Source organism: Giraffa tippelskirchi, chromosome X (assembly GCF_054371585.1).
Source record: "Giraffa tippelskirchi isolate mGirTip1 chromosome X, T2T-mGirTip1v1.2.pri, whole genome shotgun sequence".
Taxonomy (NCBI): domain Eukaryota; kingdom Metazoa; phylum Chordata; class Mammalia; order Artiodactyla; family Giraffidae; genus Giraffa; species Giraffa tippelskirchi.
This window is the reverse complement of record NC_137289.1, coordinates 112408698-112422028: the sequence shown is the minus strand read 5'-3', so window position 1 is coordinate 112422028 and position 13331 is coordinate 112408698. Positions and strand designations below refer to the sequence as shown.

At 39.6% G+C, this 13331-nt stretch overlaps 1 protein-coding gene across 1 annotated transcript in view; it reads left to right on the top strand.

Annotated features, from left to right (window-relative positions):
* OTC (ornithine transcarbamylase) overlaps positions 1-11485 on the top strand; it is a 77008-nt gene extending 65523 nt beyond the window's left edge. The window contains exons 7-10 of the mRNA XM_081565128.1: positions 507-560; positions 641-790; positions 3619-3756; positions 11314-11485. Coding sequence (XP_081421254.1) covers positions 507-560; positions 641-790; positions 3619-3756; positions 11314-11373 — 402 coding nt within the window. The 3' untranslated portion in view covers positions 11374-11485. The remainder of the gene's footprint in view (positions 1-506; positions 561-640; positions 791-3618; positions 3757-11313) is intronic.
* The last annotated feature ends 1846 nt before the right edge of the window (positions 11486-13331 follow it).

The window sequence follows — 13331 nt, the reverse complement described above, 5'->3', positions numbered from 1 at the left end:
CTGAGACCTGAAAGCATTATCCACATGGAGTGGGTGGGAAAAAGCATTTCAGACCAAAGGAAAACAAAAGCATTAAAAAAAAATAAACAACAACAACAAAAAAAACAGCTTGTAGAAAGACTCTGAGACAAAAATGCAGTAAGTTGTAGACTTATGTATATAAGCCTCTTAAACTATTAGGGGAACAAGAAAAGGTGCTACCAAGAGCTGGAAAGCACCACACCCCATTTATCTTTAGGACTAAAGAGGTCAAAAATAATCAAAGCAAAATGGGGCAACTGATTACCTTTTTAAATTCCCAAAAGCACTTGTAAGCTTTGAAATTCTAGATGTCAACATCATATTCTGTTGAACATGGGGAGTAGGCATGTTCAGTAGGTTGGGCTACGACTTAAAGCAGAAACAGGAAAGAGAGCAGGAATATTGTTGAAAGTGATGCATATATAAGAAGGCATATATAATTTTAAAAAAAAACACCAAATAACAGTTAATTCTTTCCCCTGCAGGGTTATGAGCCAGATCCCAGTATAACCAAGTTGGCAGAGCAGTATGCCAAGGAGGTACGCTCCTTATATGTAAAGGTGTCATTGTCTTTCCCTGTCTCGTGAAGTTCTTTAACCAGCTTGCTTGTGTATGCCAGAACGGTACCAAGCTGTCGCTGACAAATGATCCATTGGAAGCAGCTTGTGGAGGCAATGTATTAATTACAGACACTTGGATAAGCATGGGACAAGAAGAGGAGAAGAAAAAGCGGCTCCAGGCTTTCCAAGGTTACCAGGTTACAATGAAGGTACAAATTGATGCCTCTCTGAAAGTTCATTAATCCCATTCATAAAGGCCAGAATCAGCTAATCACTCATTCACTTTTGGGAGAGCAGACCGTCCTTTCCTTCCCTATCAAGGACATGCTGACTGTATTCCCCAGTGATTTCTCTCCTCCTGAAGATGAGCTCTGCCCTTTGGAAAGACATTTTTGTCCAGGATGAAGGAATTGAAACCCAGGCAGAAGAGAGGAACAAGCCTCTCCCTCTTGCAACAGCAGAGGCATCAGAATGCTTGACGATCTGTTTAGGTATACTAGGTGATTTCTGTTGCGAGCAGTTTCTTTTGATTTCTGCTCTAAGAAAAGCCCCATAGTTCTGTACTTCAGCCTAGCCCTTGCCTCTATTTTCCAAGGACTCTTAAGTCCAGTTTAGTTTTGCTAACTGCCTCCAGGGCACTCCCAGGGGAATTCCATCTATTCTGATGCCTTTCATTAAGCTCTGAAGCATGGCTTGTCAACCTTGAGCATGACTGAGAATTGACTAGAGTTGTTAATACACAGCTGGCAGGACCCAACTTCTCCAGGGATTCTAATCAGTAGGTCAGGGGTTGCTGCTGCTGCTGCTGCTAAGTCGCTTCAGTCGTGTCCGACTCTGTGCGACCCCATAGACGGCAGCCCACCAGGCTCTCCCGTCCCTGGGATTCTCTAGGCAAGAACACTGGAGTGGGTTGCCATTTTCTTCTCCAATGCATGAAAGTGGAAAGTAAAAGTGAAAGTGAAGTCGCTCAGTCGTCTCCGACTCCTAGTGACCCCATGGACTGCAGCCTACCAGGCTACTCCATCCATGGGATTTTCCAGGCAAGAGTACTGCAGTGGGGTGCCATTGCCTTCTCTGAGGTCAGGGGTGGGACCCAAGAATTTGCATTTCTGCCAAGTTCCCAGGTGGTGCAATGCTGCTGCCCCAGGGTCAAGCTTTGAGAACCACTGTTCTGCAGGAATATCCTAAAAGTCAGGTGTACATTGGGATTCTGTCTGCAGAACAACTCCTTTGTTTGGTGGATAAAGGGATTAAGCAATTGCAATAGATGTTTTATTGATAAAATATTTAGAATATAAATACAAACCCCTTATTTATACATGACAATAGAATGAAATTAGAAAAATAAAGTGAAAATGTATTTGCCCTAGCCCCTTAACAGTGGCTATTCCCAGAGGTAGCCAATGTTTAACAATTTGATGTGTTTCTTTGCAGACCTTTTCTGTGTATTTACATATTCCTATACACACCCACACCCTTACACCTCTAATGATTTATCATAAATGGTAGATTAGACATATTATTCTGACTTACTTTTTCCACTTAACAAATCTTAGATTTTCGTCCATTCATTTAGATATTTTTTCCTTCTTTTTAATGACTGCATAGAATTTCAAAGTATGAGTGGGCCTTATTTTATCTGTTTCTTGTCAAAAAATTAGGCTATTTCCAATTATCCCAATTACAAACAATGCTGCAATGAAGATCCTTATATATAAATTTCTTTGTGCAGGTATTATAGAGAATAGAATTCTTCTAGGGAGAAGAATTTCTGGGTGAAGTAGTATATACTTTTTAAAATATGAGAAATGCTGCTAAACTGCCCATCCAAAAATAATTGACAATTTATAACTTCCTTCCACACTCTCCATTTTTTATTTGCTATTTACATCTGTAATTTTTAAAAATCTGTATCTTTTGCATTTCTCTGATTACTAATGAAGTTAAACAGCTTTGAATGTTTATTGGCCATTTCCATATGTTTTTCTATAAACTGTTATCATATTCTTTCATATTATATCATATCATATTCTTTGCCCATTTTCTATTGTGTTTTTTTTAACAAAACAAAAAAAGTTTAGCACAAAGGCAGTAATTTTGAGAGAAGAATTTATGAGGGAATGTAGTTTTGAATCTGTAAGTGAACAACGAAAATGGATGGGAAAATGTAATTTTTAGGAATTAACTGTTAGAGAAAATTAAAATTGTTAGAACATTTACATGAAGAATGAATCACCTAGTGCATAGTGCCCATAATCCTGTTTAATGCAATCCTATCTCAGAGCTCTTTTTCAACATTGTTTTAACCAATAATTAAATTTGCTTCAAGTGCTAAAAACCATAGTTTGGAGACAGGCTAAAAAAATATAATACAATTACGTAGAGGCAACCTTTAATATACTGGGTTGGCCAAAAATTTCATTTTGGTTTTTCTGTACCATCTTATGGAAAACCCCAAATGAACTTTTTGGTGAACCCAATATGTTGGGATATAATTGGTGATTTTTGCTCTCATCTGCATCTTACCCTAGTAGAATTCTTTACTGAAATGTCCACTATCTCACTAGACAGAGTACTAGAAACTGAATTAGTGGTTTTATTTAGAGTGGTGATCTTCCAAATTAAAAAAAAATGACTAGAAAGTTTCATAAGCTGAAAGTATCATATACATTTCTGCTGAGTGCCTTGAGCTGAAATCCTCAGTCTGTCCCTTTATCTCTCCCTTTGCATGGACCTTTGAGCTTCCCTGGTGGCTCAGACTGTAAAAAGTCTGCCTGCAGTGCAGGAGACCTGGGTTCAATCCCTGGATCAGAAAGATCCCCTGGAGAAGGAAATGGCAATCCACTCCAGTATCCTTGCCTGGGAAATCCCATGGACAGAGGAGCCTGGCAGGCTACAGTCCATGGAGTCACAAAGAATTGGACACAACTGAGTGACTTCACTTGACTCCAGGTCAGAGACGCTGACTCTGAAGAAGACAAATGTGATAGCTACATATAAGAGTCAAAACACAGTCTTATCTCCATCTCTTCTCTAGACTGCTAAAGTTGCTGCCCCTGACTGGACATTTTTACACTGCTTACCCAGAAAGCCAGAAGAAGTGGACGATGAAGTGTTTTATTCTCCACGATCTCTTGTATTCCCAGAGGCCGAAAACAGAAAGTGGACAATCATGGTAAGCAAGAAATGGGGATTGGAGGATGGGGAGTTCTCTTTGTGGCCCCAACTTGGTCATTCACGCCTTTTGGTAAACAATAAGCAGCTGGTATTACCCACATATATTACTTGCTCATATGGTATCTATTTTTTTTTTCAGAAAGTTCACGATAGATCATTAGTGCTTAAAGCATGTATAGTGTATTTTTAATGGAGTAAGACTGACCCCCATGTAAATATATCTATTTTAGTAAGAATTCTTTCTGTTGTTGATCAGCCTGAACACTAGCCACCATTGCCTGTCAATCATGATAGGTTGTATAATTCTTATACAATAATTTTATAATCCCCTTGTTAATGTTTACAGAAGCCCCTAATTCAGTGCCTGACACAAAATGGGCATTCAAAGAAATCTTAGTGCCTGGCACAAATGGGCATTCAAAGAAATCTTATTTCCTTCCTCCTCTCTTTCTTCCCTTCTATCATTGCCTAGGTAGTTGTTTGGTTCTCTACTGGCTTTAGACAGTAAAGAAACATTTGTTCTTAGGTATAGAACATTACCAAAATTGCAGCAAGACTAATCTTAAAAATTATTAGTCCCTTTAACAAAATGCCACTAGTTTCATCTTCACCACCACTATTCTTGGAAACATTAACCTCATATCTCTGCTTTACAATATCTCAAATACCATATTTTTCTCTGAAAAATGGAACACTCCAGTGCATAATTCAGTACCACATTTTTAGTTTTTGGTGATTTAACTGATCTCCATTACTATATCAGCTAGGGTCTTACTGGAAAACACAATAACAAAAAGTCTACTTCAGGTAGAGAAATGAAAAGAAATTTGTTAAAAGACATTAGGCACTTCCCAGAACGATTCATTCTTGTATATCACATATTCAGAAACACAGGCAGGAAAACTGCCCAACAACACTGTGCTTCTTTTGTAACCAAAACACCACTGACACAGCCTCCCATAGCCTGGTACCTAATGTCCTGGAAACAAAATGCCAGATAATCCCTTATAGCTTCCATGGAGGAGAAAATGGCAACTGGCTCCAGTATTCTTGCCTAGGAAATCCCATAGACAGAGGAGCCTGGCGGGGAGCCTGGCGGGCCTCGGTACAGGGGATCACAAAGATTCAGACACGACTGAGCACGCACATACACAAAACATTTAGTATGTTATCTAATACACTGTAAATATTGTTATTATAATTATCATCACCACTATCATCTTCATTGTTGATCTAATGCAGTGACCAGCAGAGATTTGAGCTCCAGTATGGCTTCCCTGCTGGCTCAAGTGGTAAAGAATCTGCCTGCAATAAGGGAGACCTGGGTTCAATCCCTGGGTTGGGAAGATCCCCTGGAGAAGGGAATGGTTACCCACTCTAGTATTCTTGCCTGGATAATTCCATGGCCAGAGGAGCCTGTCAGGCTATAGTCCATGGGGTTGCAAAGAGTTGGACACAACTGAATGACTTTCACACACACACATGACTCCCTTTGCAATGAAAAGTGGTATATCAGGCCCAAGTTTGTCATATCTAATAAGAGGAATGACTTTTTTTTTTTTTTTACTGTACCTTTTAGCTTGCAGCCTCAGGACACTAACTTTGGCCAAAATGGCAATTATCATGTCATTTAGACCAGTGCCTCTAAAGCTTTTGGTCCATTTGAATCCATTTGATCCATTTGACTCACCTAGGGACTTGTTAAGTACAAATTTGGATTTGGTCTGAGATGTGGCCCAAGATTCAGCGTTTTTAATAAGCAACCAAGTAATGAAGATGCTGCTGTCCTGCAGGCCACATTTTGAATAGCAAAGATCCAGATGGCCAGAAAATAAAATGTGAGCTCTCCAACCATATACCTCAGGAAGAAACATAGCAACGAATTTTCCTCAAGCTCTACTCTTTATCAGAAGATGACTGCAATGACAAAGATAGATCATACATTGACATGAATCCACCATGGGTGTACATGTTTTCCCCTTCCAGAACCCTCCTCCCACCTCCCTCCCCATCCCATCCCTCTGGGTCATCCCGGTGCACCAGCCCCAAGCGCCCCGTATCATGCATCGAACCTGGACTGGTGATTCATTTCACATATGATAATTTACATGCTTCAATGCCAATGTATGGCAAAAAAATACAATATTGTAAAGTTAAAAAATAGATAAATAAACTAATTAAAAAAAAACAACAAAGATAGATCAACCCAAATCTGTTAAAACAGATTCTTTTGTAGAAATTCAGGGGCCGGATGGGGAACTAAATTTTCTAAAATATAATTATGAAGATACTCTGTACTTCTGAATTTTTAAAGAGCTTATTATGCACTTGTGTGTATATATATATTATACACACACACACACACACATATATATATACACACATATTCACAGTGAAATCTTATGCCCACCCATTTTCCACTATCTAAGTCCTACCACCCTCTCTCCATCTCCCACCTTCCTGAGGTATCCACTTCCCTTAATGGGTAAATATATTAAAAAAAAAACAAAAACAAAAACGAGATGCACAGCCATACTAAAATGAAAGTAAAGAACCTAAAATAGAAAGAATGCTTGACTGGGAGTGAGAAGACTTGAATTCTGTAACTGTCGTTGATATTAGTCAGCCATATCATTTTGGATAAGCGTGACCTCTCTGGGTCTCAGTTTCCTTCCACATAAACTAAGTAGGTTGAGCTATCTAGATGGCAAATGACTTTTAATCTTAGGTCCTCAATGTCATCAGCAGGCTACATGGAGTCCTATGTTCAGAAGCTTCTAAGCCTGCCTGTGGCCTCAGAAGGAAAGAGGGACATAACTGACTAGTGATACCCGACATGGATTCTGGAAGGGGGTTGATGACACACATGCTGTCCTCTTTATGTCTCCAAACCAGATGACGTGGACGTCCCACTGAGTTAAGTTCATTTCAGCAACCATATACTGAGCATCTACTGTGTGCCAGGTTCTCTGCCAGGCACTGCAGATTAAAAAAAAAAAAAAAAAGAATAGTGTTCAGTCTCTGCACAGTCTGTACAATTCATAGAAGCATGGCATTTTCAAGTGGGATGAGACCTTACAGATTATCTAGTCTAAATTCCTATTTTATAGGCAAAGAAATTATTCTTAGATGGCTTATTTAGAATGACATTTACACTCAGCACTGCTCTGCTAGATTCTTCTGGAATGTTCTAAAGATACAATACCTATTTTCCTCTAGAATCTCCCTATCCAACACAGTAGCCACTAGGGGCATGTGGCTATTTAAATTTAGACTTCAGCTAACTAACTGGAGAAGGAAATGGCACCCCCACGCCAGTATTCTTGTCTGGAGACTTCCATGGACAGAGGAGCCTGGCGGGCTACAGTCCATGGGGTTGCAAAGAGTCAAACACAACTGAGCAACCGAACAACAAAAATGAACTAAAAGATAATAAAATATAAGATTCAATTCCTCAGACATACTAACCACATTTTAAGTGTTCAATAGTCACATAGGGCTGGTGGCTACACTACCTGTATTTGACAGCATAGACAGGGAATATTTCCATCATGACAGAAAGTCCTACTGGGCAGCACTAATGTCTGAAGGGTGATTTCCACACATACAGTTTCATTTACAGTCAGGATAGAAGAAGGAAGGAGAGACACAATCCAGCCTCAAGTTCTGAGGTGCCCATAATGACTAATGTAATAACCAAATAGGTGAAGGGCTTGTTCTAAAAGCATATAACGTTTTTCAAGCAAACGTGTACTCATTCAGCACTCACTCACACTAGCTTTTTAAGGCCTTCATACTGGGAGATTTCCAGCAGTGCTTTTCAGAACACTCTGGTAATCACATCATTCTCTCCATAGTGCACAGATCTTTGGATCTCTTTGTTTAAAGAAAAAAAAGAAAATAAAACAATACATACACACACACACACACACACGTATACACACATTTTCTCCTCACCATAAAGCTTGCTTTTATATTTTTCAATAATTACTAAGGCTATAGGACTCATGAAATGTGAGGTGGGTTTCTTCCTCTGCCTACACATTTACTGTAGAGCTCAAGAAACCTAAAGGGAGTGAGTGAAGCCGCTCAGTCATGTCCGACTCTTTGCGACCCCATGGACTGTAGCCCACCAGGCTCCTCTGTCCATGGGATTCTCCAGGCAAGAATACTGGAGTGGGTTGCCATTTCCTTCTCCAGGGGATCTTCCCAACCCAGGGATCGAACCCAGGTCTCCCGTATTGCGGGCAGATGCTTTAACCTCTGAGCCACCAGGGAAGCTACACAAAGAAACCTAAAGGGACCCTGCAAAAAATCTGCCACTTCAAAGTACTACTATCAGGATGACCTTTAGATATACAACACCATTGTGAATGTAGTTCACAGTATTTTACCATCTCTTCTCTCCAAGTGAGGGGTGCCAGATAAAATACAGGATACCCAGCTACATTGGAGTTTCAAATGTGGTGTGGTGTTTAGACAACTTATTAAGACAATAAATAATTGTTTAGTATAGACATGTCCTAAGGGCTTTCACCATAGCTCAGTCAGTAAAGAATCTGCCTGCAATGCAGGAGACCTAGGTTCGATACCTGGGTCGGGAAGGTCCCCTGGAGAAGGAAATGGCAACCCACTCCAGTATTCTTGCCTGGAGAACCCCATGGACAGAGGAGCCTGGCAGGCTACAGTCCATGGGGTCGCAAGAGTCGGACACAACTTAGCGACTAAACACCACCACCAATAGACATGTCCTATGTAATATTTGGAACATACTTATAGTTTAAGAAAAATTGTTGTTGACCTGAAATGCCTACTTATGTATGTATGTATATATGTATGTCTGTATCTAACTAAATCTGGCAGCAGCTCTACTCATAATTAACTTTCTAAGATTTAATATTTGAAAATAAATTTGACATATGCTATGACCATTAAAAACAAAACCAAACCTAAGAGGTAACCCCAGGAACCCATAAAAAAGCTTAAAATATTTTACTGGAAGATGTTCTTATCCTAGTGTTTGACCTTTCTGTCTTCTTCTTGTCATTCAGATCTCAACTTAAATGTCACTCTTTAACAAGATTTCCCCTGTCCACCCTCTCTAAGTGGTTCCCCAACCTCCTTTATCCTGTTTTTTTTTTTTTTTGTAATTTTCCAATGACATTTATCACTCCTTGATATTTTCTTTTTTATTTGTTACCGGTCCTCTCCCTATAATGATATGTGCTCAATACATTTTTGTAGCCTGAAGGCAATACAGAATACTGTTTGGTTCTCGAACATGGGATTTGGAAATCAAGTTAAAATTCTGGCTCTCTGTGTGGTCTTGGGAAAGTATCATAACTCCTCTAAGTCTAGTTTATTCATATGAAAATGGTGGTCAAGGAATAGGACAGGCAGGTACAGATCCACGCCTCACTGCCACCCCTCAGGAAATACCTGTGCTTCAGTCTCCTCATCTGTATTTCGTATCTCTTCCTACCTCACACAATAGAAAAGGATATTGCATAGTCTGGTCAAAAAGCAACAGCACTCAGACATGAAAAGGAATGAATCTGAGTCATTTGTAGTGATGTGGATAAACCCAGAGCCTGTTATACAAAGTGAAGTGAGTTAGAAAGAGAAAAACAAGTATCATATATTAATGCATCTATATGGAATCTAGAAACATGGTACTGATGAACCTATTTGCATGACAGGAATAGAGATGCAGACGTAGAGAATGGACTTGTGGACACAGGGAAAAGGGGGTGGATGAACTGAGAAAGTAGTACTGACATATATACACTCAGTTCAGTCACTCAGTTGTGTCCGACTCTTTGCAACCCCATGAATCGCAGCATGCCAGGCCTCCCTGTCCATCACCAACTCCCGGAGTTTACCCAAACCCATGTCCATCGAGTCGGTGATGCCATCCAACCATCTCATCCTCTGCCATCCCCTTCTCCTCCTGCCCCCAATCCTTCCCAGCATTAGGGTCTTTTCCAATGAGTCAACTCTTCGCGTGAGGTGGTCAAAGTATTGGAGTTTCAGCTTCAACATCAGTCCTTCCAATGAACACCCAGGACTGATCTCCTTTAGGATGGACTGGTTGGATCTTCTTGCAGTCCAAGGGACTCTCAAGAGTCTTCTCCAACACTACAATTCAAAAGCATCAATTCTTCAGCGCTCAGCTTTCTTTATAGTCCAACTCTCACATCCGTACATGATCACTGGAAAAACTATAGCCTTGACTAGATGGACCTTTGTTGGCAAAGTACTGTCTCTACTTTTAAATATGATATCTAGGTTGGTCACAACCTTCCTTCCAAGGAGTAAGCGTCTTTTAATTTCATGGCTGCAATCACCATCAGCAGTGATTTCTGAGCCCCCAAAAATAAAGTCTGCCACTGTTTCCACTGTTTCCCCATCGTGTGTAAAATTCATGGCTAGTGGGAAGCTGCTCTACAGCACAGGGAGCTCAGCTTAGTGCTTTGTGATGACCTAGAAGGGTGGGATTGGCGAGTGGTGTGGGAGGGAGGCTCAAGAGGGAGGGGATATATGCATACTTAGAGCTGATTCGCTTTGTTGTACAGCAGAAACCAATACAACATTGTAAAGCAATTATATTTCAATAAAAATAAAACAAAAGGAAGAATGCAAAAAAAAAAAAAAGAAGAAGAAGCAAGAGCAAGTACCTGAAAGGCAGTAAAACTACCTCATAAGAGTGGAGTCAGAGAAACTTGGGTCCAAACCCAGTTCTGCATTGTTTCCAGGCTTGAGTTTCTCATCTATAAGTGATAATAGCAGAGATTCCTTTAGAAGGTTGTTGTGTTACACAAGGTAATTTACAAACACTTCTCTCTACCTTACTGCAGTACCTGGCGCAGTGATAATATCAGCAATGGTGATGACGACAAATGTTGATAGTAAGACACTTAGTCTGGTACATAGTAAGCACTCAGTCAGCATTTGTCATCATCACTGTTTCTGATATTATTACTATCGTTGTTATTTTGGAAGTTGGGAAGAGTAAAAGTGAAAATTCCTGTTTGCCGCTGATGGCCTGATGGGAAGCTGTACTCTAGCTTATAAATATTCTTTCAGGAGAACACAGATTCAGAAAGACATTATTCATTAACCTAAATAATCTACATCTGATTTATTCTAAACTTTTCTAGGTTACAAGTATCCAAACCACAGTGTAAACACAAGGATGGGAGGAATTCTATTTCTCTACAACCAGCCAATAGTAGGCTTCACTTATGACTAGAAAAGCCAATCATGGCTACCACCTTGGTACCTCCCTTTGGCTCTCACCCCCACTGGTCCTGGAATGAGGCCTAAAAAAGCATGGTGTTTGTGTATATATTTGGGTCAGCATGATCCCTCATGAGCTCCCTTAATAAAAATAAGTATTAGTTTGGAAGCGACCCCTTATCATTTCCTTAGGAAAACACATGTCTGCCATAAGCCTTCAAAGCTGTAACGCGGATCCTCTTCCATAGGTCCCTAAGCAGGATCTTGGTAATGTTTACCCATTTCTTTCTTTCTCTTTCTCTGTGTGTCATTCCAGGCTGTCATGGTGTCCCTGCTGACAGATTATTTGCCTCAGCTCCAGAAGCCAAAGTTTTGATGCACTGATGCTTCTCAAGAGAGAAACCATGTTCTTTGGGAACAGAATAAGTCAGTTTATGAGGGAAGGAGAAGAGAACAAATCACAGAAATAAATAAATTCTAACACATGGTATAGGTGAATGGTATGATATTGCTTTACCACTGTGAAACCTTCCTGAAGCTCCTAATTTCAGTGCTGATGCACTGTAACATGTGGCTTAACTTGGTTTAAACTTTCTAATTCACAATTTCTGAGTTACATTTGGGTTAGATATTAATAATCATATACATTTGCTTCAACTAAACATAAAATACTGCGTTCATAACACATAATGCCTATGCCATTAAAAGTAATCTATGCTTATTTTCCTACTAAATTATCACCCATGCTAATTTATAAGTAAACATTTACCAGGAAGTCAGCTGCTGGCAGACCTGTGGGCTGTGCTCATATCCCCTAGGACCAACAAGGAAGCCAAATGATCCATCGTGCTGATGTAACACAATTTGCAGGCAAATGGGGTAGACAGACATTCACTTATGGAGGCAAAATGATGAAATTCTTAGAAAAACAGCTATAATTGTGTCCAAACTCGGGAGTTTTTTCTAGTCATTTGTGGAAGGAGGGCCCTTCGAGAGCACACATCTCTCTTCTGTAATGAATACTTAATGCTACAAGCCTAAAGAAGCCTCTGTGAACAAGTGGTAAAGCCACGGATACCTAAGTAGAAATATAATGGCCATTAATGACATTTTCATAGGTTCAAATTCTCCAGCAGGACCAATTTAATTTTTTTCATGTTTGTACTTGTCATGCAGCTCATCATACCATGCACTGGATATTTCCATAAATCTACCACTTGCCACATTTTAGTCTATATTTTCCTCTAATTTTTCTTCAAGCTAAGAACAATTTGCACCACTGATTATATAATTAAAGCTAGATGTCTCTTGTGGGTGAACGAAACGTGTAGTATTGAATTATTATGATATAATTTTAAATCTTTAGTTCAAATGTTAAGTAAGTGAAACCTTTCAAAAGTAATGTATTTTATAGAGGACAAGAAGAGTAATTAACTTGACATTCCATTTCTACTACTGGAAGAATGTTTCCAGCCTAGTTGACTGATATTCTTCAGCAGATAGCTATGACTTAAATGAGTGAGTACGAGATGATTTACAGATTAGATCTGCAATGAAGATGCAATAAAACATATTTATTAGGGAGAAGGGGGAAAGCTCATAATATTACAGGGAAAAAAATTCAATTTTTCTAGTAAATAACAAAGGTGACTTTCACGATGATGGCGATTTATTGGGAGCACTTAAGAAAGAAAGAGTGGAGTTTTGTAAACTGTCTTCTTTCAGCAGAGAGTATAAGGACAATTTAATCAAGAGGTGCTATGTGGGTTGTAGGGGCTTTCCCTCAAACTGCCTCCATGCAAAGGATATGATCCTGAGTAATCTTCCACTTTCTAAATGGTCCCCTATGGCAGGGGTCCCTCAACCTTGGAGATCTAATGCTTGGTGATCTGAGGTGGAGCTGATGTGATAATAATAGAAATAAAGTGCATAATAAACGTAATGCACTTGAAGCATCCTGCAACCACCCCCCACCCCCAGTCTGTGGAAAAACTGTCTTCCACAAAACCCATCCCTGGTGCCCAAAAGGTTGGGGACTGATGCTCTACGATAATGAACTCTCATGTCTTTATTGGCTATTCTTGGAACCAAAGAGAAGGTACAATCTTCTTCCTTCAAAGGGAAAGAACTTGTGTCATTCCCTTGTGAAAATATAGTCACTACCTCAAAATGTCCCCAAGCTTTCTTTTTTTTTTTTTATGAATACACCATTTAACACTGTTCTCAACCCAAATCTGTAAGCCTATAGGAATTTATTTGCTTTCTTAACTTTTCCTCTTAAGAAGACATTATTTATATTGTCAGGAATAAAGAAAACCAGGGAAGGAAGACTTA